Raw genomic sequence first — 25,667 nt, 5'->3', positions numbered from 1 at the left:
TAAAATCACAAAATAATAAATAAAATATTCAATTTTTGATATTGAAAAAAGTGTAATTGGAGCAGTAATTTATTTTATGGCAGCTTGGTATTGTGTGTGGCTGTCTGTGTGATACTAATACCTTAGAGAAGAGTACCCTAATTTATGTCGGCATCAACTCTTTTTCCCCTACTAATTTTATTGTAAAATAAAAGGGAAAATTTATTTTCCATATTGAGAAATTATTTCATCGGCAGGCAAATTTATATTTTCCATAAATAAATAAAGGCTATATAGGGATCGAGGCACCGCAGCACAAGTTTAGAGAGCAGCTTGAGGCAAGAAAATGCTGCTCAGAGACGGCTGAGGAAGGAGATTGTATCAATAGTCCTAAATATTCTACCCCATCTTATCTTATCATATCAGATTCTTCCTTCTAAAACCTCTTACATGTTGCTTGTTCAATTCTTGGTGAATTTAATTATTACTAGAGAGAGCTCAAAACAAGAAGAAAATCCTGCACAAGTTAGCCAAAGATGCGGAGCATGGCGAGCTCCAGCTCCAATAAAGGCATCGCAGCCATTGTAGGCGTGGGACCGAAGCTCGGCCGAACCATTGCCCGCAAGTTTGCCCATGAAGGCTACACGGTTGCCATCCTTGCCCGTGACTTAGGTACTTATCTAGCTAGCTCTGTAGTACTCTATCTGCGCACCTGTTTTTGCTTCCAAGAAAAAGAAAGGGAAACTCAAGATTATTATTATTATTGAACACCATTTTATAGCGAAACCTGAAATAGCAAGAGATTGTGCAGCACCATTTTCTACACACATGCCTGCAGTTTTTTTTTTCTCTCCCTAGCTAGACAAGAAGAAAAAGGAATTACTAACAATTAGTTTTTACATGTATTGAGATTATTAGTAATTGTTTGACATTTAAAACATGCAAGTGAAGAAACAAACTTGAAAGCGCAGTGAATTAAGACTTGTAGGGGACTGAAGAGAGGGTTTTGAGGTAATTAGATATTGTAGTGAGAGATATGGGGTTTTGTAGGGAGGCTATCAAGATTTGCAGATGAGATAGCAAGGGAGGAGAAATCTCAAGTTTTTGCAATCAGGATAGACTGCTCGGATTCAAGAAGTGTGAGAGAGGCATTTGAAGGTGTTCTTTCACTTGGATTTGTAGAAGTACTTGTGTACAATGCGTATCAACCAGCAGTCTATCGGCAACCCACCAACTTCACCCATATTCCCGCCGACTCTTTCGAGAAGTCCCTCGCTATCTCCTCCGTCGGTGCCTTCCTTTGTGCCCAACAGGTATTCCTTAATTTTCTACCATGACTTTTCCCAAAACCCAAAAGCTAAGCCTGTTTATAATTCCGTTTTCAAGAATTTAAAGGCTTCTTCTTCTTAATTTGTTCATTATTTCATGTGGGTTCTGTTGATGGAAATATGTTAGGTTCTTCCGGGCATGGTGGAAAGAGGGAAAGGGACAATTCTATTCACGGGTTGTTCAGCTTCTTTAAATGGCATTGCTGGTTTCTCTGAGCTCTGTAAGAACTTCCTATATAAAGAAATTACACTTTTTAAGTCTTTTATATCTATATATATTATCCGTCAATTACTTGTTTATTTGCCACCAACATACAGGTTGTGGAAAGTTTGCCTTGAGAGCTCTATCACAATGTTTAGCCAGTGAGTTTCAGTCTCAAGGTGTGCACGTTGCCCATGTTATCATCGATGGTGTGATTGGCCCTCCTAGGTTGGTAATTTAATGTTTATTTATATTATACTTTCCATTAAACTATATATATATATGTAACAAGCCTATAAAATCCGTAATCATAAAAAACGACTATATATAAGTAAAGTAAAACAACAAGATGCTGAGAAAATAGCAAGATTCTAAGTTCTTTGTTCTACTTTCGGCTACAAAATTTATACTTTCATCTCATGTTCATACTTCATATACCAACCGCAAAGAGAAATGAGTTTGATAGTTGCCTTGCCTGCCTATGTAGACTATCCCACTACTACTACTTCATCATGGTAACGACCACAATAAATGGATGGAATATTATTATTATTATTATTATTATTATTGTTATTAATTATCTGCCAAACCAACATGCAAACCAGGGAAAGAGATTTATAAAAAACTTGGTTGGAAATTATTTACTCCATGAAAAGGGGCCATAAATAGTTGTCAATATATATAGAGTGACGATGATTAGCAATTAATGAAAGGGAAGGGAAATTGGCAATTGCAGGGGACCATCAAGCTCTCAGAGAACGTCAGTTGGGGAACAAGAACAACAAGAACAACAAGGTATGGGTGGAATTGGAGAGATGATGATGGACCCAGACTCGCTGGCTCAAACCTACTGGCATTTGCATGTTCAAGACCGGACTGCTTGGACCCAGGAGATCGACCTCCGTCCCTCTTACTCCATCAACCCCGGATTCCACTAGTCCAATGCTACCTCGCCAAGATTTCCCTTCTATCATTCTATGATCGTCGTTATCACAATCGTGATCTGCTATGCTTTCTCTCTTTAGGGTTGGTTATCATTGTTGTTTATGGTTCTTCTCCTATTCATAAGGCCACGCTGTTTTATCCCTTGGTCATGTGATGATAGGTTCACGGTCTCTTTCTGAATCCTCTTGGAGGATGCATCCACGTAGAGAGTCCCGGAGTCTCTCCAAGTGGGCAGAACTGGACAGTGTTCAAAGTTACTGTCTCTTCTTGGGTTTTGAAGCCCTTCCACTTTAGCACCTTCGGGGCTTGAGTGGCTTGTACATATATTCTCTTCAAGTGTGAAGAAAGAACTGGTTTTGGTGATTATCATGCTATATTGAAAGCTTAATTTTCTTTTCTATACGGTAAGATTATCTTTTATTTTTAGTGTGCAACTAGTGTCACGTCAAGACCCCACAGGAGAACCAAGCTGGGGCTGAGGGAGGCAGGAGGGGCACAGAGGTTGAATGGATATTCGAGTGACTTCGTGTCCTGATTTAGGACACTCAAGCCTAATGTACTTGTGTATGACCTAGGAATGACAATTGCATGCCTCTCTATAAAGGTTCCCCTATGTTTATTCGAATCCGTATGGTGGAATTTTGCTCCTGTGAAAACGGGGTTGTGGACGGGTCAATAATATCTTGATCGATTTTGTTTGATATGTGTAGGATATTCATTGTTTTTAATAGAATATATATACTCTATTTAGCGAAAATTAATCATAAAAAGGAAGTGAAAAATCATTTCCTGTGAAAATAGAGATGGCGACAGAGGATGCCATTTACTTCCCACATACAGGCTACAAAGTCCACTCATCACAACAAGACAAAAGAAACGGTCTCGTTCCCATCAACCAACTAGAACCAGGTAAAATGAGAGGGAATAATATTAGGGCAAAGTTTCATAAAGTGTAAAGACACTGGGATAAGCAGTGGAGCTTCTAGTCAAAGGGTTCACATGTAAGGTGCCGGTGGAAATATTTCCTTGGAGAGCCGTCATTTTGGTGGTACAAGGGGCCCTCCGCCCTTGTATTGTTTATGGGGTGTGATGTGTCATGCCCACAATACTTGAATGATGCAGGCATGGCTCCCACTCCAATCATTCGATATCACTCGAATTTGCCCTGAAAAGTTTCAATAACGCAGCCTATCACGACTCTACTCGACATATTTCGTGGTTTGGTTACGATAGCGACCCTTCCCTCTTAATGGTTGATCAGGAATCTCTCTTTTATCTCTTGAAATAACTTTAATTCTAAGAGCACAGTTGCAATTAGGAAGACAACTACGTGGGTCAGCAACGAGCTCAACAAGTTGCGTAGCTCTTGGTCTAATTCTTAAAAAGGATTAGGGTTCGGTATATAATTCTCAAACGATAATTGCAAAATGAAGTGTGAGGGTTCAGATAGCATTGCTCCTCCACACAATTTTTGCTGCGTGATTGAATTCTATCAAGAATCCCTTTGGAGCACACTAGACTGTATCAATTCCAACCAACATGGACGACAGTGGCTCTATGTGATAAGAATCGTTAAAGCTTAAAATGTACAAATTTCCTTGGCGAATTCTAGGAATAAAAAAGGGAATGAAGTTTCATAACTTCACGACCGACGAGAGAGATTTGGACGCATTTGCATGCCTCATCCAACTAAGGCAAAAAAAGGAATGTGTATCTTCTTGTTCATGTCTTCATTCATGATGCAATTATAAAAGAAAAGTGTTCACTTCACCAGATGACGTTGAACAAAATGTTTGTGCAAAAGGGACGTGGTTAACTACCATAGCTGGCACCAATTCCCAGGCTTAGAACTCTGACAGACCATGGAATCAAGCTTTCGGTGCGTGCATAGGCAACGGCAAAAGTTACCTCATGAATGCATGATGGATGCAATCTCATGGATAGCTCTCGCAGTTTGCAGGAAAGGAATATGGTATTTGTTTTTGAATAGGTCAAGCCATCAACACAAAGCTGTGGTTGTTTCCTTCACGCCATTTATCTCATTTCACAATCATCGCATATATCACTGATACATGATCAACAAAATCCATGCCCTGCTATTCTGTCTTCTCTTAACCCGGTTAGCCCTTGACGGATGAATGCAATTGTAGTTTCATATATCAAATGTTTGACTAAGATGTATCAACCAGGTGGGAAAATTACTAACCGGAGCAAAACTTGGTTACTTCTGGCCAACTCAGCTTTCATATCCCACATGATGACTTCTCAACGATGAAAACTCCTCCTTTCAAACTTCTAGCTAAAAGTTTGCATAGTCATAATTGGTTCTACTGTTTTTGACTAAAACCCTGATATTGTGCATGCATCCCAATTGTATCGGCATAGGGCCTCCAAGTAGGCAATGCCATCACAGTTGAAGAGGAGTCTGTGTCATATCGAGAGGAATGGCATAGCACACTCCTTTGATGAGGTTCTATTTGTGATATGCATTGGGTAGTACATGCATAAGCCTGCAGAGTTGGGCCCATATCCACATTGATGTTTCCTCGTTTTCGATGTTTCCAAAAAGTTTTAGATCCGTGTAAGTTCATATTTCTGTTCACATCCAGTGATGCCAGGGCCTGCTGGTGATGATTTTTAAATGTTTCGGGTAGCTGCAACGTGTCTCTTCTACATCCATCAATACGCTTCCTCTTTTCTAGTTCAGTCATCTTTCTCATTTGAGATGGTCTTCTGTGATGGGCCCGTTTATGACACTTTGCATCTGTCAACATTGTCAAAGACATGTGGCATAGATGCTTCAGAAGAATGAAAATTCATTTACAAACTCTATGCATACCTCCATTTTCAGACCATGCCATCGCAGATTTCTTCATTGTTCTCATAAGTCTTGCCGCTGTACCTCGTTTGTGCTTTTCAGCAAGGACTTTCTGTCTTTCCGCTTCATTAATCCAACACTAGATACCCATATGGACGAAGAAGAAATAAGAACGCCAACACATTAGAAAATCAATACTAGAGAAACTTCTTGTCTTATCATATGGCCACCTACTTGTCTGAAAGTTCTCAATTTGTAGAGATTCCGGCCTTTCACAAGCAGAGGAGAAAGTGGAGGCAGTTTCTTAACTCCTTTACTCCACAGCACTTCAACCTTGTAAGCAATCATCAATAAAAAAGATAAAGTCACCAGAAACTAAACTAGACTTTGCAATGAAAACCAGTAATTAAAGAGTAGAAGGCAATTATCATGTGCCCACAAGGGTAGATCAATATTTGATAATCACAGCAACTATGGATCCCTAGGGTGCCCAGACAGAGGTCACGTGGCACCCAAATCAACTTAAGTTTTTCACCAGAGAACTTAGACTTACCGTAAATGTATGCTGTTGTTTGGCAGAACCATAGCTTTCCTTCACAACCCTGCCTGCTACAGTTCTTCTCCCGAGAATCTTCCCATGTCTTGTCACTTTGTTAAATCTATTTAACACCAAAACCTTGATCAACAAAGCAATAGAAAATTCACAATCCAAAATTAAACATCATAATGTAAGAGTATATGGCATAAAAGGAAATGGGACAACTGAGTACTTCGAATAAACTTTCTGCACAAACATGACAACATCTCCTTTACAGACATCACCTGATTCAAGTAACAAACTGCAAATTACCTACACAGAAACAAAAGGTACATACACAAACACTAAAAAAAAAAAAACAAAGATATACCTCTACAATTTATTAAAAACGACGACCTTGGATAAAGTTCTTCTCCATTTTCATCCTTTAACCTGAATACAAAATACACTATGGCATTATACCTAGTTAAACCCAACACGAGCATTTTAGAGGTGGAGATGAGTTAATTACCTCCAATGCTCCTTGATTCTCTGAATACAGACCGCCTTGGTTCCAGCTAGCCTAAGTCCATAATGGCGTAAATAGGCTTTACAATGTTTTAAATATAAACCCTCTAATTCATTCCCTTCTGCACCATATAAAAATTACAAAAAAAATTAAAATTAAAAAACTCACTAATCCACCACCATAACAAACATCTTTTTACATTCCATTTGAGTCTCATTCAATAGAGTTGATGTAATTATCACTTGCAATTTTGATTCGTAACTAAAATCAATTGAAATCCACCTCTAAGAAGAGAAATGACTCTTTCGCAAACTGACTCCTCCTCCTCCTCCTCGCCGCCGTCCTCCTCTTCCTCCTCTTCGTCGCTGTAATTGCTTTCATCCCCACTGTAAATAATAAAGGACACCAAAAAAAGAGAGGAAATCAATGAGAAATTGCGCCAATTATTTATAGATAGTAAATGAATAATTGATAGTTAAAATAGGACCTGATTTCTTCAACTTCATCATCGTCGGTACTTTCTTCTGATGATGAACTGGAAGATAGGCAAACGAAACGGCGTTTGCGCTTCCTGTCGCTGTCAGGCGCCATGTCTAAGAGAGAATTCTTTGCTGCAATAACATTTGAATTCTGGGAATCATCGGGTTTTGAAAAAATTAAAAAATGACCGTCACGGAATTCGACGACACGTCACTCGAATGAACGGCCCAGCCCATTATTATTATTTTGACAATAATAAGGTGCGTGCAGTGGTTGTCTTTTTGTTTTTATTTTTATTTTTTAAATAAAAATAGAAATTTATTTTTTTTGAGTTTCTTACCAAAAAAAAATAAATTATTATAATCACAAATTTTCTAAGCCATTTTGTTTGGTTTTGAAACACCTTAGCAAAGGTTTTTAGGTTAGAAAAACACAATAAACGAAATCTTCTTCAATATTTTTTCGAGTTTGAAACAGAAAAAAAAGGAGTAAAATATTATCAAACTAATTTTAAGTTTTTTTTAATTAATAATCGAAATACTATTTTTTTAACTGATAATTAATATTAGCTTCCGGAAATGTTAAAATTATCTTTTCCACAATGATATATTTCTCAATGTCTTGCACATCCATCTCCCCCATGCTTTGTTGCTCGTGGAATTCAAGGCGGCGATTCCATGGATTTTTAGCCTTCCATTAAACATCGGCGGTGGCATTTGCACAAATTAACTCTTTACTCGAAAGCATGAACGTAGAAATGATACAATTCAATCATGGACAGAGACTAGTCCAAAATGTAAGAACATCAAGTATCTCGTAACAAATTCAAGAAATATTCACCTGCAACTAAATTCTTAACTACAGCTTTACAGTGGAGATTTTGAATGCGCATGCTACATTTGGCTAAGCTAAACTAGCACAAGCATTCCCATTCTAATAGTATACAAGGTTGTGCCGCAAAAATAAACTGGTCTAAACTTTAATCTCTCCCGTCCCATAAATTGGAGGGCAAATATACCTTTATATCCAGTTCTGGGATTGGTATTTTGGTGCCTCTCACCCTTTTTCTTTTTAATTCGCTGGCTTCAGGGTACAGCCACCTCCCTCTTGAAGCAAATAAATCAGCTTCAAAACTTCTACTGAGCTTTGGCAAGAATCCTGCTAGATGCCCCACGCAACAATTTGACAAATCCAAGGAAACTCAACTTTCCATCGGTGTGCCGAATCCAATCATGTAGAACAGCATGAAGAGGAACAGAAGGGCCAAGGCCAAGTTCCTGAAAAATGAGATTGATTAGCCTCTGCTTTTCGACATGCCATATTCTGTTACAGTCACATTTAAGATGCAGAATTTGCGCAAGCAAATTAATGCTATCAAGTATATAACTAACAAGAAGCCTCTCTGCAAAGAGTTCCTTGTAGGGCTGGAGAATGAGAGACAGACATACCGATGCAAGCTCCTCGATGACAATGGCCCTGTTCCCATCCTTCTCAAACAGTTCATAGGCGCAACGGGCACGTTGCTCCCATCGATCAAGGGCCTCTAGCTGATGGACACTTAATGCAGCCGCACAAAATTCCTCAAAATCCATCCTTCTGTATTGAAGTGCATTGAGCTGCAATAGACAAAAACATGCACCAGTTAGCAACGAGGATTAGAAACCAAAAAAGACAATACAGGTGGAAACACCTACTGATGCTATAAAATCAGGAATGTGTGAGTCCTTCATTGCATCTGTACCATTTTTCATCAAGGCCTGACAATTGAAAAAAAAAAGTATTAGCATTACTAACAACAAAATGAGTCAACAAGAAACTGAAACTATGGCACTCAAAAAGCAACCAACCGCTTTGATATTTTCTAAGCTTATTGCGTCATTTTTGTTTGGTTCTAAGAGCGCAAACTGCTCCTTCAAATAAAACAGCTCATCCACAGTCAACGTTTTAGATAGAGCCTGCCAAAATGCCAACAACAAAGTTCAATATAAAATCATTAGGATATAGCCATCAAGGATCAAGGCACACCAAAAAACTCTCGAGTAATTTGATTAATTATAGCCCTGAAATTGCTTAATAATAACCAATTGCAAGAAATATTACATGATTGTTCAATGACAACTTGAAAAAATAATTTCTAAACTGCATTTATGGAGCCTGTTAAAATCATTAATCTTGCCCATGCAAAGCTAAGCATATCTCAAGATTGACAGTCCTTTTAATTGAGAATAATGGTTTATTAATAGCAAAATCGAGATGTATCAAACAAACTTCTGGCAGGCAACTCTCTCTCTCTAGCAATGTATACATTTTCAAATTAAAATATGATATAAAAATGTATACATTTTCAAATTAAATTATGATATAAAAATGGTAGCATAAATTAGCAAGTGAGGATGATATTGCCTGCATTAACCCACAGTGACACCTTCCCAGCCACTCAACATAAGTAGATGGAAGCAGCATAAAAAAATATGATGAGATATTATATGTGGAGCTTTAAATGAAAAGTTATGCTTCACATTCAAGAAGACAGCATTAAAGCACATTGCAAAATAATCCCATATATAAATAGCATTACAAACCTTTAAAGCAGCTTTTCGAAGAGATGTCGAGCGCATATAAGCCTTCATGAGTTTGAAAATGTGTAAATCGAGAGGCACTTTAAGATCATTAGAATTTTTAATCCAGGGATGACCTGCAGCAAGAAATAGTAAATATCAATTCAGATTCCAGCAAAGCCAACATGGAATATTTTAACAGCAGTCAAGGCATTTACTTAGTGCTTGGGCAGCAGTCAATCTTTTTCGTGGGTCTTTATTTAACAGTTGTTTGACAAAGTCCTTTGCCTCGGGAGAAAGAGAAGGCCAAGGTGTCTCATCAAAACTTGGATCAGCTTTTAGAACAGCGCGGAAGATCCCAGACTCAGTCCTGGCCCAAAATGGCCGGCTTCCACACAACAAAATATATGCAATCACACCAATACTCCACACATCAGCCTCTGTACCATAAGATCTATGTAGAACTTCTGGTGCTACATAGTACGCACTACCAACAATGTCGTTCAATCTTTCATCTGCAAATAAAAATTTATTTCAGAAACCATTAGTGAATTCATGGAGCTATTGAAAACAAAGCAGCCAACACATCTCAGAATAAAGAGCAAGTACAAACCTGGCTTTACAAAATCTGACAAACCAAAATCTATGGCCTTCAACTGGGAGTTTTCATCCTTTGATGTGAACAAGAAATTCTGATCCAGCAATCAGCTACTCTTAGGTAAGAATACAAGAATAACAACATGCAAATATGCATGCAGTGATAAAATAGGCAGACAATTTACCACCCAAAAGTGATGAACCGTAAATTAGCAAAAAATGAGAACACAAATTGGGTCTGTTATTCTTCTTGCAGGGTTTTTTTTTTCTCAGTTTTTTCAATTCAAATTCCAGGAAATCCTCTAAATGGCGCATCTTAATAAAAAGGGAATGCTAGTTATCACACTCACTACCCTCATCTTAATTACTTTCATCAAGTTGCATTCAGGTTAAATTAAAACCTTGATGCATGTGAAACCAAACATGAAGAAGTTCGATGCCTACAAAATTACAAAAAATTCTCTCCCAAAAGATGCACAGTTATCTTCCACTCATAGCTCAAAAAATAAATGAAGCACAACTAGGACTCCCTACTGGTCTGAAGTTATCTCATATACAGCATTGTAATGCTACAGCAGAGTGATTAAAAAATGATAAAAAAATGAAACATTGGTCTTTATTATGCAAGCAGGTTCAGGTGCTCGAGTTCATACTCTGCCTCAAATAGTGCTATCGATCCTAACTAAAAGCCAATGGAAGAGCAATTTAAAGAATAAAAAGGGAATAGTCTTTCAAAATTCCAAACAATGAGGCCGCCCAAGGTAACAACAATCCCCATATGAATACAACTCTCAACAGAAGTCGCAGGGCAGTATTCTAATTGGCTATGCTTATTTGTGACACAAAGCTAGACTGTATCTCACCTCAGGTTTAAGATCCCGGTGTACCACACCCTGAAGATGGCAAAATGCAACAACATTTAATATCTGTATCATGACAGCCTTTGCATCGTCTTCTGAATATTTTCCACCCCTACAAGAAAAGAGCATCAATTGATTAGTCATGCACAGCTGACCAGCTTTCTCCTTCATTAAATTCCACTTCTTTTGTCCATCAATTAGATATAAATTAACTGAATACTGGCATGTCTACTATAAATGATACCTTGCAAGAATTCTATCCAAGAGTTCCCCTCCTTCACATAACCTGAAGAATGCATGATAATTCACAGCAACCCATTAAAATGGATGCAAAGTATCATCCACAAAAATGAAATTCAAAAGATCACAATCTCTATCACAACATAACCATGACAAGAATCTAATTTATGAAAGGTACAACAATCAGTACTTACTCCATTACTATATAGACATTATCATGATCTTCATAGGCATCATAAAAATGTACTAAATTGTTATGTCCGGTCAATGCTCTCAATATTTTCACCTCCCTTCTCACATCTTCAATGGCAATTGCTGTAGTCATCTAACAACAAAAACAAAAACCACAATAAACAAATGAAACAAAAATCTAATACCATCAGGCAGCAAATAAAATAATTACAACTGATCCAGCTAGTCTATGAATTAATACAGAGACGGAATAGACTCCACGTAGTTGAAACTTAGCAATAGAAACATCCTGATCAAACAAGTTAGACAGACTATCTACATGTAGTTGAAACTTAACAACGGAAACATCCTGATCAAACAAGTTGCATCAAGCATATTCTATCAAGTAATTTCTTGCCCAAAATTTAACTTCTCAAAACTCTAAACTTCATCATCTATAAGCATAACAGCACGAGCTAAAGATCTACCGCCAATGCACAGTTCAAATCTATCATTAAATAAATAAATAAATAAGTAAAAACACATTCATAAAAATAAAAAATAAAAACCAACAAAACGGATATCCCTACAGATCTAAGACACCAAAAACACTAAACTTAAAACCCAAAAATCACTCAATTACACAAAATCGCCCATCAAATTAAATAAAATCAGAAAAATACCTTTGCTTTAGGGATTACTTTAACAGCAACCTGTTGTCCTTTGAGTTCACCTTTTTTAAACTTAGCTTGACAAGTATACCCAAAATGTCCTCGCCCTACTTCATCTCCAAGCTCATACTTGTTTCCAAAATGCTTAGAGAAGCCAAAGCTCTTATCTAACCCTTCCCCCCCAGTCTCGCTTCCCTCCGGTATCGCCGCCTCGTTCGGCTTCACTGATCCATGCCGCCTCGCAAGCACTGCTCGTATATGCTTCGCCGGAGACGGCGGCGGGAACGGACGTTTAAAAAACCTCTTCGGCGTTGAGTTCGCACTGGCCGCATTCCTCGCCGGAGATCTCGCCGGCGAAGACTTCTTGGAAAAAAAGCGGTGAGCCGGACTTGGACTGTAGAAAGGAAACAATGGAGATTTTTTAACGGGTTCTACTGTGGTTTTGTTGGTGTGATCGTTAAGACTTGCGGTGGCTGGATCCGGTTTAGCTGTATCATTGGTAGGGATAGAGTTGTCCTTAGCTTGTATAGCGACGGGAGAGAAGAGAGTGGAGTTTGGGGAGGGCTTTGAGGTGCAAATACCCATTGTTATACCTCTCCCCAAACAGAGAGAATGTTAAGAAGGAAACACAGTTGGATTTGAATTGTTTAGAGCATTCGATTAAAATCCTCTAGGGTTTTGGATTTTGAAAAACAAAACCGTAACGGAATTTGAAGTCTGTCTCTTCTGGTGATATGATGAGAGATATAGAGAAAGAGAGGGGAGGGGGGGATCTGTAATTTAATTGTTTGGATAAAAAGGTAAGGACGGTGCCTTTTTTTGGTTAAGCACTGTTTCGATTAAGAAACTAATTTTAGTTATCAAGTTTTTGTTTTTGTTCTGTTACGAAACGAACAAGTTCGGACAAATCTCACATTAGTCCTCCAACTTTAAGACAATTTTCATTTATGTATTTAAATAAAAGCATCCCCTAATTAGAACTGTGATGCTAGCCTTCTGCTTGGGTGGCGGTGGATGGATGGGTTTATATATATATATGAAATAAATTTGGAAGGGTGCTTTTTGGCTTGATGCTTTGCTGTTGCTGTGGGTTCTTTTGCTTATAATTAAAGGGAAAGAGGGAAAGTTCCTAAATTTGTCTTGATTTGGATACGTTGGATTATTTTCTTGACAACAAAACAGCGCCGTTTATTTGCCCACCCTTATTAGGCAGCCAGCAACCTTATTTGCCCCCGCATTAGCACATACGCCACTTTCCGGTGGCTAAACATTATGTTTCATAGCACTGTTCGATGCATCTCGTCAATTAATTTTTTTTAATTTTATAAAAAAATAAAAACAATACCATTTAAAACTAAAAAAATAGTTAATGGATTTTGACCCTGTTTTAAATAGGTTTTTGACCGTTTTATATTGAATCAATTTTTTTTAATTTATTTTTAAATTCAGCTTGATCTAAGCTATGGATAAACGTGTGACATATATCTAATTAGATATATAAGGTGTTTTAAAAAAATAAATTTAAAAGTCAAAAGAAATGTCCTAGTCGATGTCTCTGTGACAAGGTACATTATTTCTTAAGAAGCATGACCAAGTCTCTATTCACATGAAATTGAGAGCATTCAATGAAGGAAAATTTACACTGTATCAGGGGTAGTATGCAGTGCATAACGCCTTGGTTCCCTTATGGCAGGCTTATTTTTTAATTTTTTAACTTGCTTGAATTCTTTTCTAGTCCATATAAAATTTAAAATCTTTAGACTTCGTGAAATTAATTGAAATATATATAAAATAATTCGAATATTTATATTAATAAAAAAAATTCAAGATGGGCTATTGGGAGCATGCATGCATTTTTTAAAAAAAATCTGAAATATCCCAATTAAAAAATAAGATTTGGACTGCACAATTTATTTGTCATCTAACAAGATTATTTATTTTTTCTTAATAACGACAGACTGGCTTATATTTAATCCTTTTTTTTTTATCCAATAAAGCTAACGGTTTAATCATTTTTATTTTTATTTTTATTATCCAATAAAATTAGGTGATTTTATCAAAAGAAACTGAAAAGTGATGGCCATAATTTGTCATATGGCCTTGGACAACTACATGTATGACTTTATGTTACCCATCTCTGGACGAAAACGGCTACACCCCGGAGATGAGGCAGCCGTGGCCCTGCTTATAATTTGTCAGCAGAAAAGATAAAAATAAAAATAAAAGAGAGCGTCGACCAACAATGCATGTAGACCGTAGTAGCGAGCGGCACAGCAGGCCTGAGGTGGCCATGTGACGTGGGGTTATTCCTTCCTGTAATTAAAAAGATTTGATTTCGTCAAGTGCTGGTAATTAAAGAGCTCTGATGCTTTTTAAATTTGTTTTTATTTTATTTTATTTATTGTGATAATGAAGACTCCTTACAATAGTCTTCTCGGAGCAATTGAAAAGACAGGAATGCATATGAATATATTCATGACAATTTGTCGTGTTGATATCATTCATGATGCAATTTCATGCTGCTCCTCTGTGATATCATTCCTTATGCAATCTCTAGCTGAAAATAATAATAAATTCATTTGAATCGGCAAATCCCTTTCTGTAAACTACACGTCAGCTAGCTGCCGTCGAACGAAAAAAAAAAAAACAAACAGCTGTAGAGGGACGAACTGTTCATATTTGAATACACTCAATCCGACTCTTTGATTATCTAAGATTTTAAATTATATTGTATAAGACTAATCTTAAAATAACTTTGTCAATTTGGCAATTAAAAAAAAATTTAAATTGTTTAAGACTTATCTTAAAATAACTTTGTCAATTTGACAAATTCAAAAAATAAATTAATTTAATCTTAATCGGCTTATCAAACTCATGAGTTGGATTATAAACTCTATTAGGTTAGATTAATTTTTTATTTTTTGTTATATAATAAAAAAATAAAAATTAATTTTTCATTAACCCAATACTAAATGATAAAATTAAATAAAAATCTCATACTAAAAAATAAAATTTTAAAAAAATCAAAATATAAAAAAAAAAACAAACAAAAAAACTCAATACAAAAAAACTTAGATACGATATATTGAGCCTCATCAAAACAATCAGGCACATAGACGAAGTAGAGGCCTATATGCCTATCCCAGTTCCACCCTTTTAAAAAAAAAAACAAATGCGTTGTTTGTCTTCTACAAGAAAACATCAACATATACGTATTTGAAAGTGTGGTTGTGATTGCGGTTGTTTTTAAATTGTTTTTCACTCGAAAATATATCAAAATAATGTTTTTTTATTTTAACAAAATTATTTTTGACATCAACGCATCAAAATAATCTAAAAATACCAAAAAATATTAATTTGAATAAAAAAAATAAAAATTTTTCAAAAATATTTTTGAAACGTAAAAATAAACATGGTCTAAACTGGCGATTTTGGCTTCGACTTGTGTGCTAACCACTTGAATTACAATACGAGATTGTTATGTAAATGATTAAAAAATATATTAATTTGGTTCATTATTCATATTAATTAGAAAACTGACCCCATATAATTGTTTTATTAATTCTTTGATTAGTTTTAAAATTATATAGAGGAACTCGATCCATCTTCTTGATTAATGAAGAATGATCTAAAGAAAACAAAACATTTTATCATGGTAATTTATTTCCATTCCTAATCCTAATGTGAAAAACACATTATCTTTTAAAATCAAAAAGTTACATATTAAGATTACAAGAGGTGAAGGAAAGCATGATTTAATTTCAATTAATGCTAACTTCAGTATTAAATAGATAAAAAAAAAAAGGTAAATATGATCCCCCACTCTCTACCATTTTTTTTATGGCCGAGTACTGCCTTCTATTGAATCCTAGTGTTGATCATGACTTAAAAGATTGCGAATAGTAATCATAATTATTATAATTTTGTATTAATAACCTGAATATCCCAACATCCTTTTAAAAAGTGAGATTAGTCTCGTTCGAGGTTCGTAGCTGCCCCTTCTAATGAGTGTACTTTCTAGATATCAAACTTGTGTTCTCACTCTTGTATGGATATAGCAGTGCATTAACCGCTAGACCAACACTTTATTGGTGCACTAATAATGTATTTAAGATGACTAGTTTTAGTACTTTGTATTAAATCCAATGATTAAGGAGGAATATTCTATCAAGAAAAAAAAATGTAAAGACATAATACAATTTAAAATGTACAAATCACTCCAAAAATAAGAATGATATATTCATAAGATTTCATAATAGTCTCCCTCTTTTCTCTCAAAAAAAGAAAAGAAAAGAAATCTCAAACTAGTTTTCATAAAATATCCATCTAGCCTCTCCTCTTTTATTCTTCATGGGTTTAAATTACATTATTATTTTTTATTTATATATCTACATATGATTAGCAAACACATTAATTCTCTTAATGATCTATCAGGAGAACAGAGCAAACGAAAAATGAGAAGGGCATGCTGAATTGGTCCCTGAGGACACCAGACCACAAGCAGGAAGCAATTTTCCCAGTTAACCAACCAATGAGGGTGTTTGAGAATGTGATTGTGATTGCTTTTCAAAATGCTTTTCACTCAGAAAAGTGTGTCAATAATATTTTTTTTTTTAAAATCATTTTTAAGATCAGCACATCGAAATAATTTGAAAACATCAAAAACATATTACTCCAAAACAAAAACAAAGAAATTTCAAATTTTTTAAAAATACTTTTTAAAAACACTTCCAAACAGGCTGATATTGTGGTTGCGGTTTGTAAAAAGCAGTTTCATAAAAAGTACTTTTTGTGAGGTTGATTTTTAAAAAAATTGGTGTTTGGTAAAAACTGTGGTTGAAGTTGTGGTTTTAAAAAAAGCAGTTTTAGGTGTTTGGTTACAAAACTGTGGTTCAACAATTGTGGTTGAAAAAAAGCAGTTTTGTGTTTGGTAAAAACTGTGGTTCAAAAAAAAATTTCTTGTATTTTGTTAATATGGTTTGTGTTTTATATTTGATTGGAATTAAATATTTGATTGGAATTAATTAAAATGACATGTATAGACACATATATATAATTCCAAAACATAGGTGTTTTGTAATTATGATTACATAACAAAATGAAAAATTGTCATACATTAATGTACTCTTTTATTGTTCCATCAAACTATTGGCAATTCCATCGCGTACAAAATCCATACGTGAAGGCCTCTGTGAGCCTTGAACGGCCGAAGCCTGAACAGTATCAGGCAAAAAGTCATCTGGAATCAAATTGGGGTTGCGATCATACTCAGAAAAAACTGCATCATCTTGCGATCTCCTTCTAATATAATTATGTAGTGCCATTGATGCAACTACAATTTCAACTTGTGTTTTGTATGGATAAGCAGGTATGTTTTGCAAAATTCTCCACCTCTGTTTCCATACCCCAAAAGAACGTTCGATCACGTTACGTAGTGACGAGTGTGCACGATTAAACACTTCTTTCCGACCACTTGGTTGTCCACGACGTCTAAATTCTTGGAAGTGATACCTCTCGCCTTTGTAGGGACCCAAATATCCATACTCGTTTGGATATCCAGCATCAACCAAATAGTATTTTCCTGAAAAAAATAACATTGTAATTTTAAACAAAACTAAAAAAAATAATTATATTCCTTCAATTACCCAATCTTCAATTTAGTCAAAATCACAACCTTCTGGAGGTTTTGGAAAGTTGATAGTGCTATTGTCAATAGCCTCCAGAAAAATACGAGTATCGTGTGCACTGCCTTCCCATCCTGCCCACACGAACATGAATTGCATGTCGAAACTACAAGCGGCCATTACATTTTGTGTTGGTACACCTTTTCTTCCAATAAATGGAATTTGATTTGCAGCTGGTACGCATGCACGAACATGTGTTCCATCAATTGCACCAACACAATTCTACATGCCACAAAAACATTTATAGTACTCATATAAACATTTATAATATATTTCATACTCCTCCGAACAACTTAATTAAACTACTTAATTATATATATAAAAAAATTAATCTTACCTTGAAATGTGGCATAAATCTTGGATTCATAGCAATTTCTCTTGGTGTGCTCGTAAATTGTGGATCTACTGGTTTTATGATTTCTACAGCAAACAAACGTAATGATTTAAGCACTTCTTTAAAACATCTACTAACAGTTTCACCTGAATGCTGGAATCTTTCCCGCACTTGTCTATTTGACGCCCCAACTGCTATTGTAAATAGAAACATTGCCACCTTTTCAATAACGCTCATTCTTCTTGACGGTTTTAAGCCATGGTGCATTTCCAAGTCGGTGCACAAACTCAACAAAGTTGTTGCGTCCATCCTGAACATGTTAACACTTCGTTTCCAATGACCTCTTAAAACCTCCGTCAACCAACGCATCCCTGTGTTATAGGAAACCATACATGGTTCTTTATACATATAATTAATATAATACGCGTTTATAGCTCCAGCTGTGCATAAATTTAATTTTTTCCTATCAAAATGCCTCCTTATAATAAATGCATCGTCATCATCACTATCACCTGTCAATGTCGGCATCATCATCATCGTCGGCATCATCATCGTCGTCGTCATTACTGTCGTCGGAGTCGTTTCCATTACTATCATCTCCGGCACCATCAACTGAAGCACCACTAACTCCACAACTAGGATAATTAATTTGATCTACAATCCGGTTCATTACATCATCATAATTACCATCGAAATCTTCATTAAATATGTTATTAAATCAGTGGATCATCCATAACTTCAATTACATGGAAACAAAAACAAAATTATATGTTGTTAATAAAAATATTTAAATAATTAAATAACATTCAATAAAAATACTATCATAGAGTTGGTGCGACATAAGTTTTTTTCCATACCTGTAAAGCCAGCAAAAAAGAAGTATTCTACTTGCTTGTATTTGGTGCAATTGAAAGGTTTTAGAAGCTTGTTATAGAAAGCTATGTCATTGTAAAATATGATGTACACATTCCTCTTTATATAGAAAATTTCAATCCTCTTTACGTATATTTTACAATTTTTCAGCTTTCAAAATCAGTACATTCACATGTATGCATGTGCTGTAAAAGTAGCATATAAATCATCTTTTACAGCTCATATAATCATCTTTTACAGCACATGCATGTACACCATCCTGACATGTTTAAAGGAAAAAAAACAGAGCTAAAACTCACTGAACCAGTAGGAAGACAAGCAACACAGAAAAGGAAGAAAAAGCAACAACATTAGTCCCATCACAGCTCACGGCAACCATGAAAAAAACACAAACAATTACTGCAAAAGGGGTTGCTTTTTCAGACCTCACAAGCTAACAGTAGCTGCCCATTCCTAACAATTACAAGTCACTGAACCAGTAGGAAGACCATCAACACAGAAAAGGAAGAAAAAGAAACAACATTAGTCCCATCACAGCTCACGGCAACCATGAAAAAAACACAAACAATTACTCAAAAGATGTTGTTGTTTCAGACCTCACAAGCTAACAGTAGCTGCCCATTCCTAACAATTACAAGTCACTGAACCAGTAGGAAGACCATCAACACAGAAAAGGAAGAAAAAGCAACAACATTAGTCTCATCACAGCTCACGGCAACCATGAAAAAAACACAAACAATTACTCAAAAGACGTTGTTGTTTCAGACCTCACAAGCTAACAGTAGCTGCCCATTCCTAACAATTACAAGTCACTGAACCAGTAGGAAGACCATCAACACAGAAAAGGAAGAAAAAGCAACAACATTAGTCCCATCACAGCTCACGGCAACAATGAAAAAAACACAAACAGTTTGCAAAAGATGTTGTTGTTTCAGACCTCACAAGCTAACACTAGACAGCCAAGGCAAAAACAGTATGCAACACGTCAATCTCTAGCTAACCAATTGAAAAAATTACAGCAAATGAAAGATACACAGCAGCATGTGTTATGAAACCTCATGGCAGCAAAGAAAGAAGGATCAACAGTAAAGGTAAATTATAAGCAACAATCTGTCATTTTTTATTTGCCTTGGTTCATTTTTATCCCCCCCTCTCCCATTTGGACAATGAATCCTAAAGGGGTAAACAATGCAGCAAATATCATCAAATATTCCCTCCTTCAGCACACATAAATGCTGCCTATTGATTCTTTATTATTATTACTCTCTCCATCTCATACAAAGCATATATCTTGGTTTCTCCTTTCTTGCCTAATCTAACAGTTGCTAACAAATTGAAAAAAGTACAGCTAAGGAAAGAAACACAGCAGCATGTATTATTATTCCCAGCAGACCTCACGGCAGCAAATACAAATATATAGTTAACAATCAGTTAAGGTAAATTACCAACCAATTCCATTAAAATGTCAACCATTGAACATTAACCATTGAACATTGTAATTCATTGATAAAATACAACATTACAACCAACAATTTCTCATACAAGTCTGTTAAATCCCGTAAAGCAGTTTAATAAATATAACAGTACATCAATTACCGCAAATACAATGCCTCGAACAAACTTCGGCAAATGGCAACTACTCTTTTAAAAACCGGCATCCCATTACTCTGCAACAATAAAACAAAACATGTATAAATATTGTAAGCACTTGAACATACTTAATTGATTAACAGTTAATATACTTTAATAATACCTTGTCAGCTAAGCACGTTTACTTCGTTCATACATTCGCTGCAACCATCGCAACTTCTGTTGCATATCGCCCATACTGGACCACATTTCTCTTTTCCTTCTTAGACTAAGATACTCCGTAGCGAAGTCATGAAAATCATCGTCAACTGAAACTCCAGGAATGGAGTGCAGCTCAGCCATGACCTCGGGAATACTACAGCCTTCACGATCCATATTAACAGACGTCGAATCACTCTTAGTTGACATACTCTCAAGTAGATGATTGCACCTTGTCAGCAACTTAACACCAATTCCAGATGTTTTCTTCTTTCTACCTCGCACATCATAATGATCTCGTTCTTTTCTTTTATCGCCGCTTTTTGTATTGGTGCTGCTAGACATATGTATCCCTCCAACCATTCGAGCCATATCAGTCTGGAAATCTGGAATCACATCTTCCTCCGAATCACCGCTGCCCTCTTCCAAACCATCATCAGCAATGTCGGCATTGCTTGTACCAGGATCAACACCACTGCCAGCAGGTACACCTGATGAAGGAGCCCATGCAAACGCTCCAGTTGCGACAATGTTGGAATACATTCGGTCAAATTTATTCTTTAAAGACGGCTCAATACTGACATGTCTGAATTTTTTGGCTCCTCTAATTTCCTGCATATAAATTAAATAAAGTAATGAAGGATCAAGACTAGTAAAATTTTAGGGCTGGAATTTGAAAATAATAAAATAAATTGTGTCGATGACAAGGAATGTACCTGAATTTTTTGTTTCCACCACTCATCACTAGCTGCAATTGTGCCTAATTCACTATTCCAGCCAACACCGGTTTCAGAAACCAGCTTATTCCATATCCTCCAATCCTTTTTGCATCCATCCCATTTGTTTTTCAATTGTGTTTTAGTAAATGCATGCCCAGTTTGTTCTTTGAATGATGTTATAAGAAATTTCCACCCCGGTTTATCGAAATGAGTATTAGGTCTCATTCCCATATCAATTGCCTTAATGCATATATCACAAAATATATGCAACATTTCCTTTGTCCAAGCAGCCTTATCAGAAGATTCAAGACCTTCCATGATATCTTTTAAAACATTTAACAAAAGTTTGAAATGAATAAAAATGATATCAATTAAATTGTGGCACATAAATAAACCGTGGACTAATACAATAATAAAGCACTCAATGTTTAGCATTTACAAAAGCTGTGTGTTTGGCAAAAAACATTAACCGTGCATGTATGTCAATGAGAATGTTCATGTTAATTTGTAATGAAATGTAATTGCAACCCATAAATTTTCAACTGTTCAGAAACTCAGTTTCAGCCATAATATTTGAATGATCATGCAAAACTTCATTGCCAGCATGCTGTTATTTTTTCAAAAATAGAGGGAAAAAACAAACAGAACAGAATTTATTTATACATTCAAAGAAACCCAGCTTTCTTTCGCAGCATGCAAACACACAAAACTAAACAAAAAATTTTGATTTATAAATAAAAGTAGTCCTACACGACATGCTAATAGGAACTCATTACGATAATTGTCAATTGACGAACACACGGTAATTGATCATGCAAGTACACAGACATGTAATTTTTCATCTAAAACAAAAGAAAATGAAGATGGAGATAAGGCAGGAACTTACCTCAGTCTAGCTCGTTTGGTGATCAAAAAATTTATGTTCAAAATAGCTTTAAAAAGTTACTGTAAATATAAAGTTCAATATAACATGAGAATTTTTGCGAAAAAGAGAGGAGTAGAACAACTAATCTGCTGGCTACCGTAAAGGAATCAAGTAAACACACATAAAATTAATTTTTTTCCCGGTTAAGGAATCAGCACAGATGAATTAGCCAGGGATAACTGTTATTTTTTATGTTTCTCATCATGCACAAAACAGAGTCCAGAGCAAGTTTTTAGCCTTCGAACAAGAAGATAGAAAACAAAATCTTGAAAAACAAAAAAAAAATTAAAACCATTCAAGCCTCAGACCGTCCTAGTTCATGAATTAACAACAGTTTAGGCAGATCGATAGCTCTGCTTTCAGTGAAAATCAGGGTTTGCATCATTGGCTGGCAGCACAGTAATTAAAAAAAAACAATGAAAGCTGAGACTTGAAGACATAAAAGCAGAAAGATAGAGAGCATCAGATCAGTTTTTTTTTCAAGCATATAAATCATAAGAACCCAAGAGTCTGAGCATTCAACAATTAAAAAGATTCGTCATTTGCCTCTCCAGATTGAAAAAAATAAATTCAAAGAATTGTTTAAATCAATGCAATAATTAGAAGAGGGGAAGATAGAGGGGGTTTTTGGAGAAGGTTCACGACGGTTTAGGGCTGGGTTTTTCAGAAAGCCATTAGTGTCCCTTTTATAAAGATTTACAAATCAAAAATTTGTAATCGAGCATGCAGCAGCAATGAAATTTTTCATCTAAAAAACTGAAAAAGAAGATGGAGATGAGGGAGGAACTTACCTCAGTCTCTGCGTTTTTGTGCTGCAAACCCCAGCGGTGTTGCAGCTGTGTTCTGCAAAATAAAAAACTCATTACAGAAATTAGATTTTGAGAAACATAAAAGAAATTGACAAAGGGAACGGACAGTACCTGGTATCTCGCTCGTGGACCTTTCCCGGGACCAATCTCTTGGTTTTTTTCTGCAATTGTAACAATGGAGGGACGGATCGGTGACGGGTTGTGTTTGAATGGACAGAGGGGAAGAAAAGCTTGTCTGGCGTTGGTGGTTAGGGCAAGTTTGGTGGTGAGAGAGAAAACCGCATGAAGGAAACTGGTAGATCAACACAACACTGCTTTCCAGTGAATTTTTTGTGTTTTTTTTTTACCGTTGGGAAGAGTTTATTGCAAATTGATGAGGGTCTGAGAGAGAACAGTTGGGAAGCAATTGGAAATCGTCGGTGATGAGAGAGAGCAGAAACGCATGAAAAGCAAAAGATAATTGCTTTTCATTTTTTGTATTTGAAACGCAGTTTCTAATGGGACCCACGCCAAATTAACCTGCGGTTTGTAGTTAACCAAACAGGTGTAATATTGCTTTTTTATTAACCGCAGCCGCAGAAGCATTGCCAAACACCATCATAATTCTAATCTCTCAGCACGAGTAATAATAGGAAAGATCAAATTTGGAACGTGTAATTCAGGCGTGCCGGCGCAGGCATCAGTACCTTTCAAGTGATTATTGAGAGATACAATGCATCGCCGGGCTGTACCAAAATCTTTCAAGTGATTATTGAGAGATACAATGCATTGCCGGGCTGTACCAAGATCTTTCTTTTAATGGCTTCGTTTCCTCCATTGTTAAAGCAAACCCACCAATCCTTCCATGCTCAACTATACTCAGCTTGGCTGAACTTTTCCGACCGCTAAGGTATTCTATTTGATATTTCTTTTATCACAATTCAATCCATTTTTTTTCCTGTCAATTAACAAAAACGATAAATATTACTTTTTTGTAAAATATCAACGATCAAAATACGTAAAAGAAACAACTTCCACCGACGAAAATATCTTGGTATTTTATCATAAAACATCATTTACAGTAAAGACTTCAGCCCTCGACATTTATTTTCTTTCTTATTATTTATTTGTGTTTTTTTCACAAAAATATGTCATTTTTAATGGCTAATCAAATGGAACTAGGACTAAACGAGGGAGTGTCGATTAAAATACCATGCAATTTAGGGATTGAAATCAAGGTTGTCAATTCCGTTTCGATAGGTGTTTTGTTTTTTTAATTGGAATTAAATATTTCACTTTCGGAGTGTTTCGACGTGCCGTTTCGGGGTTGTACTGTTTATATATATATATATATATAAAATTCAACAAACATAATTTAAATTCAAGATAAATTAATTATAAATTATGCAATACAAACACAATGCCAAACAAATATAATTTTAAAATTTAAAATATTTCTAAATAGTCAAGATTAAATAGATTTTTAACTTAAAGTAATTCAACTTAAATAAAATATCAAAATACTATGAAAGTAAAATGTTTTAACATAAATATTTTTAATACAAAGTTAGGTCAATGTTATCAAGGCTAATGGAATCTAAAGCATCCCTTATTTTACTCAAATTCCTACAAAGTATAAACATGAAAAAAACAACATGAATATAAACTACATATATAAGTGATAAATCTAATTTTTTAAAAAAATATCATTGTTAATGAAAATAGTAATAATAATTTTCAATATTATTATTAATATCATTGTTATTGAAAATAGTAATGAAAAATAGCTTTTTATACTTGAGTGATTTAATTAATTAAATTGAATAAGATTCAATTTGATTCAATGGTTTTTCAAGAGCGGAACAAAACATGTGGAATGAAACCAGAACGTTCCGGCAAGAATTTAGCTGAAAAATACAGAACGGACCGAGATTTAAAATGAGATGAAAATTGTTTCGTTTTATTTTGTTTTTTGAATTGATATAGAATGTTTCGGCCATTCCGGACAAAACATAACAGAATTGACAACATTGATTGAAATAAATAAAAATTATATAATTTAAGAGGTATTTATATGATATAAGACCATAAAAAGGTGCGACCGGGTTGGAAGTTCAAGAAAGTGACACGTATGGTTAAAGATAAAAATAACAGAATTTGAACTCATTTCGCAAATCGGCTCCCAAAATACTCCGACACACACCAGAACAATCCGCATATATGCTGGGAAGTTGACCGATGGCTTGATTATACCACTTTGACTAACATGCGATTTTTCTACATTTTGTGTGTGTGTGTGTGTGTGTGTGGGGTGTTTGAACACATCAAAAGACATATTTGGTTCAAGAAAAGTTGCCCAGGTAAGCAGTTGAATAAGATTTTGACTGCTGTAATTATGAATGTGAGGGTAATGATGATGCTTCATGTGCCTGCTTCTTCCTTTTGTAGCCGAATAACCATTTTTAAGAATAAATTTTTATTTAAAATTAATTTTTTTTTTATATTTTTGAATCATTTTGATATGCTGATATTTAAAATAAAATTTTTAAAATAAAAATAATATTATTTAATATAATTTTAAATAAAAAATATTTTAAAAAACAATCGACAACATATTCATGGACATCCTCTCATAATAAAAATAGATAACTAGTTGACTAT

General features: G+C 35.3%; 5 protein-coding genes and 2 non-coding genes across 8 annotated transcripts; 1 reads left to right on the top strand and 6 right to left on the bottom strand.

Moving 5' to 3' along the window:
- Window positions 1-212: 212 nt before the first annotated feature.
- Window positions 213-2,854, top strand: LOC7489725 (uncharacterized). The gene is made up of 5 exons (XM_006383240.3): window positions 213-651; window positions 1,030-1,292; window positions 1,435-1,528; window positions 1,626-1,737; window positions 2,246-2,854. Exons 1-5 carry the CDS (start codon window positions 516-518, stop codon window positions 2,445-2,447), a joined length of 807 nt encoding a protein of 268 aa, XP_006383302.1. The 5' UTR covers window positions 213-515; the 3' UTR covers window positions 2,448-2,854.
- A 1,303-nt stretch (window positions 2,855-4,157) lies between these two features.
- Window positions 4,158-6,971, bottom strand: LOC7489724 (uncharacterized). 2 transcript variants are annotated; one of them, XM_002306427.3, is made up of 9 exons: window positions 6,806-6,971; window positions 6,601-6,704; window positions 6,322-6,439; window positions 6,181-6,242; window positions 6,043-6,094; window positions 5,826-5,931; window positions 5,507-5,605; window positions 5,294-5,411; window positions 4,158-5,218 (listed from the first exon to the last, which is right to left on the bottom strand). In XM_002306427.3, exons 1-9 carry the CDS (start codon window positions 6,907-6,909, stop codon window positions 4,782-4,784), a joined length of 1,200 nt encoding a protein of 399 aa, XP_002306463.1. In that variant the 5' UTR covers window positions 6,910-6,971; the 3' UTR covers window positions 4,158-4,781. The 2 variants fall into 2 exon arrangements, with proteins under 2 accessions (XP_002306463.1, XP_024457531.1); XM_024601763.2 differs by lacking the exon at window positions 6,043-6,094 and having other exon boundaries at window positions 6,207-6,242.
- A 542-nt stretch (window positions 6,972-7,513) lies between these two features.
- Window positions 7,514-12,680, bottom strand: LOC7489723 (CDPK-related kinase 5). Its single transcript, XM_002306426.4, has 11 exons — window positions 11,908-12,680; window positions 11,248-11,378; window positions 11,058-11,099; window positions 10,817-10,925; window positions 9,970-10,048; window positions 9,575-9,871; window positions 9,381-9,493; window positions 8,646-8,753; window positions 8,493-8,555; window positions 8,247-8,414; window positions 7,514-8,075 (listed from the first exon to the last, which is right to left on the bottom strand). Exons 1-11 carry the CDS (start codon window positions 12,478-12,480, stop codon window positions 7,935-7,937), a joined length of 1,824 nt encoding a protein of 607 aa, XP_002306462.1. The 5' UTR covers window positions 12,481-12,680; the 3' UTR covers window positions 7,514-7,934.
- A 4,344-nt stretch (window positions 12,681-17,024) lies between these two features.
- Window positions 17,025-18,583, bottom strand: LOC112327461 (protein ALP1-like). Its single transcript, XM_052452954.1, has 4 exons — window positions 18,426-18,583; window positions 17,917-18,223; window positions 17,570-17,801; window positions 17,025-17,476 (listed from the first exon to the last, which is right to left on the bottom strand). Exons 1-4 carry the CDS (start codon window positions 18,581-18,583, stop codon window positions 17,025-17,027), a joined length of 1,149 nt encoding a protein of 382 aa, XP_052308914.1.
- Window positions 18,584-20,303: 1,720 nt separating this feature from the next.
- Window positions 20,304-22,137, bottom strand: LOC7480502 (L10-interacting MYB domain-containing protein). Its single transcript, XM_002306425.4, has 3 exons — window positions 21,291-22,137; window positions 20,540-21,186; window positions 20,304-20,453 (listed from the first exon to the last, which is right to left on the bottom strand). Exons 1-2 carry the CDS (start codon window positions 21,726-21,728, stop codon window positions 20,548-20,550), a joined length of 1,077 nt encoding a protein of 358 aa, XP_002306461.4. The 5' UTR covers window positions 21,729-22,137; the 3' UTR covers window positions 20,304-20,453; window positions 20,540-20,547.
- Window positions 22,138-22,517: 380 nt separating this feature from the next.
- On the bottom strand, window positions 22,518-22,607 carry LOC112327686 (small nucleolar RNA snoR20a). The gene has a single exon (XR_002982110.1). It is a non-coding gene; the product is annotated as a small nucleolar RNA snoR20a (small nucleolar RNA).
- A 70-nt stretch (window positions 22,608-22,677) lies between these two features.
- LOC112327683 (small nucleolar RNA snoR64a) lies at window positions 22,678-22,753 on the bottom strand. The gene has a single exon (XR_002982107.1). It is a non-coding gene; the product is annotated as a small nucleolar RNA snoR64a (small nucleolar RNA).
- Between the last annotated feature and the right edge of the window lie 2,914 nt (window positions 22,754-25,667).

Source organism: Populus trichocarpa, chromosome 5, assembly GCF_000002775.5.
Source record: "Populus trichocarpa isolate Nisqually-1 chromosome 5, P.trichocarpa_v4.1, whole genome shotgun sequence".
Lineage (NCBI taxonomy): Eukaryota > Viridiplantae > Streptophyta > Magnoliopsida > Malpighiales > Salicaceae > Populus > Populus trichocarpa.
Note: the sequence above shows the minus strand (reverse complement) of the source record. Positions and strands in the feature narration are given on the sequence as shown.

What these genes read in the sequence shown, in the direction of transcription:
- LOC7489725 (XM_006383240.3), top strand. Translation starts at nt 516, where the DNA reads ATGCGGAGCATGGCGAGCTCCAGCTCCAATAAAGGCATCGCAGCCATT. An exon ending in CATCCTTGCCCGTGACTTAG is followed by an intron (nt 652 to 1,029) that starts GTACTTATCTAG and finishes GGGGTTTTGTAG; the next exon opens with GGAGGCTATCAAGATTTGCA. An exon ending in CCTTCCTTTGTGCCCAACAG is followed by an intron (nt 1,293 to 1,434) that starts GTATTCCTTAAT and finishes GAAATATGTTAG; the next exon opens with GTTCTTCCGGGCATGGTGGA.
- LOC7489724 (XM_002306427.3), bottom strand. Translation starts at nt 6,909, where the DNA reads ATGGCGCCTGACAGCGACAGGAAGCGCAAACGCCGTTTCGTTTGCCTA. An exon ending in GTGCAGAAAGTTTATTCGAA is followed by an intron (nt 5,932 to 6,042) that starts GTACTCAGTTGT and finishes GGTGTTAAATAG; the next exon opens with ATTTAACAAAGTGACAAGAC. An exon ending in AACAACAGCATACATTTACG is followed by an intron (nt 5,606 to 5,825) that starts GTAAGTCTAAGT and finishes ATTGCTTACAAG; the next exon opens with GTTGAAGTGCTGTGGAGTAA.
- LOC7489723 (XM_002306426.4), bottom strand. Translation starts at nt 12,480, where the DNA reads ATGGGTATTTGCACCTCAAAGCCCTCCCCAAACTCCACTCTCTTCTCT. An exon ending in GCTTAGAAAATATCAAAGCG is followed by an intron (nt 8,556 to 8,645) that starts GTTGGTTGCTTT and finishes TTCAATTGTCAG; the next exon opens with GCCTTGATGAAAAATGGTAC. An exon ending in TCATCGAGGAGCTTGCATCG is followed by an intron (nt 8,076 to 8,246) that starts GTATGTCTGTCT and finishes CTCATTTTTCAG; the next exon opens with GAACTTGGCCTTGGCCCTTC.
- LOC112327461 (XM_052452954.1), bottom strand. Translation starts at nt 18,583, where the DNA reads ATGAACCGGATTGTAGATCAAATTAATTATCCTAGTTGTGGAGTTAGT. An exon ending in GATGATGCCGACATTGACAG is followed by an intron (nt 18,224 to 18,425) that starts GTGATAGTGATG and finishes TAACATGTTCAG; the next exon opens with GATGGACGCAACAACTTTGT. An exon ending in CTTTCCAAAACCTCCAGAAG is followed by an intron (nt 17,477 to 17,569) that starts GTTGTGATTTTG and finishes TATTTTTTTCAG; the next exon opens with GAAAATACTATTTGGTTGAT.
- LOC7480502 (XM_002306425.4), bottom strand. Translation starts at nt 21,728, where the DNA reads ATGCTAAACATTGAGTGCTTTATTATTGTATTAGTCCACGGTTTATTT. An exon ending in GGTGGAAACAAAAAATTCAG is followed by an intron (nt 21,187 to 21,290) that starts GTACATTCCTTG and finishes ATTTATATGCAG; the next exon opens with GAAATTAGAGGAGCCAAAAA.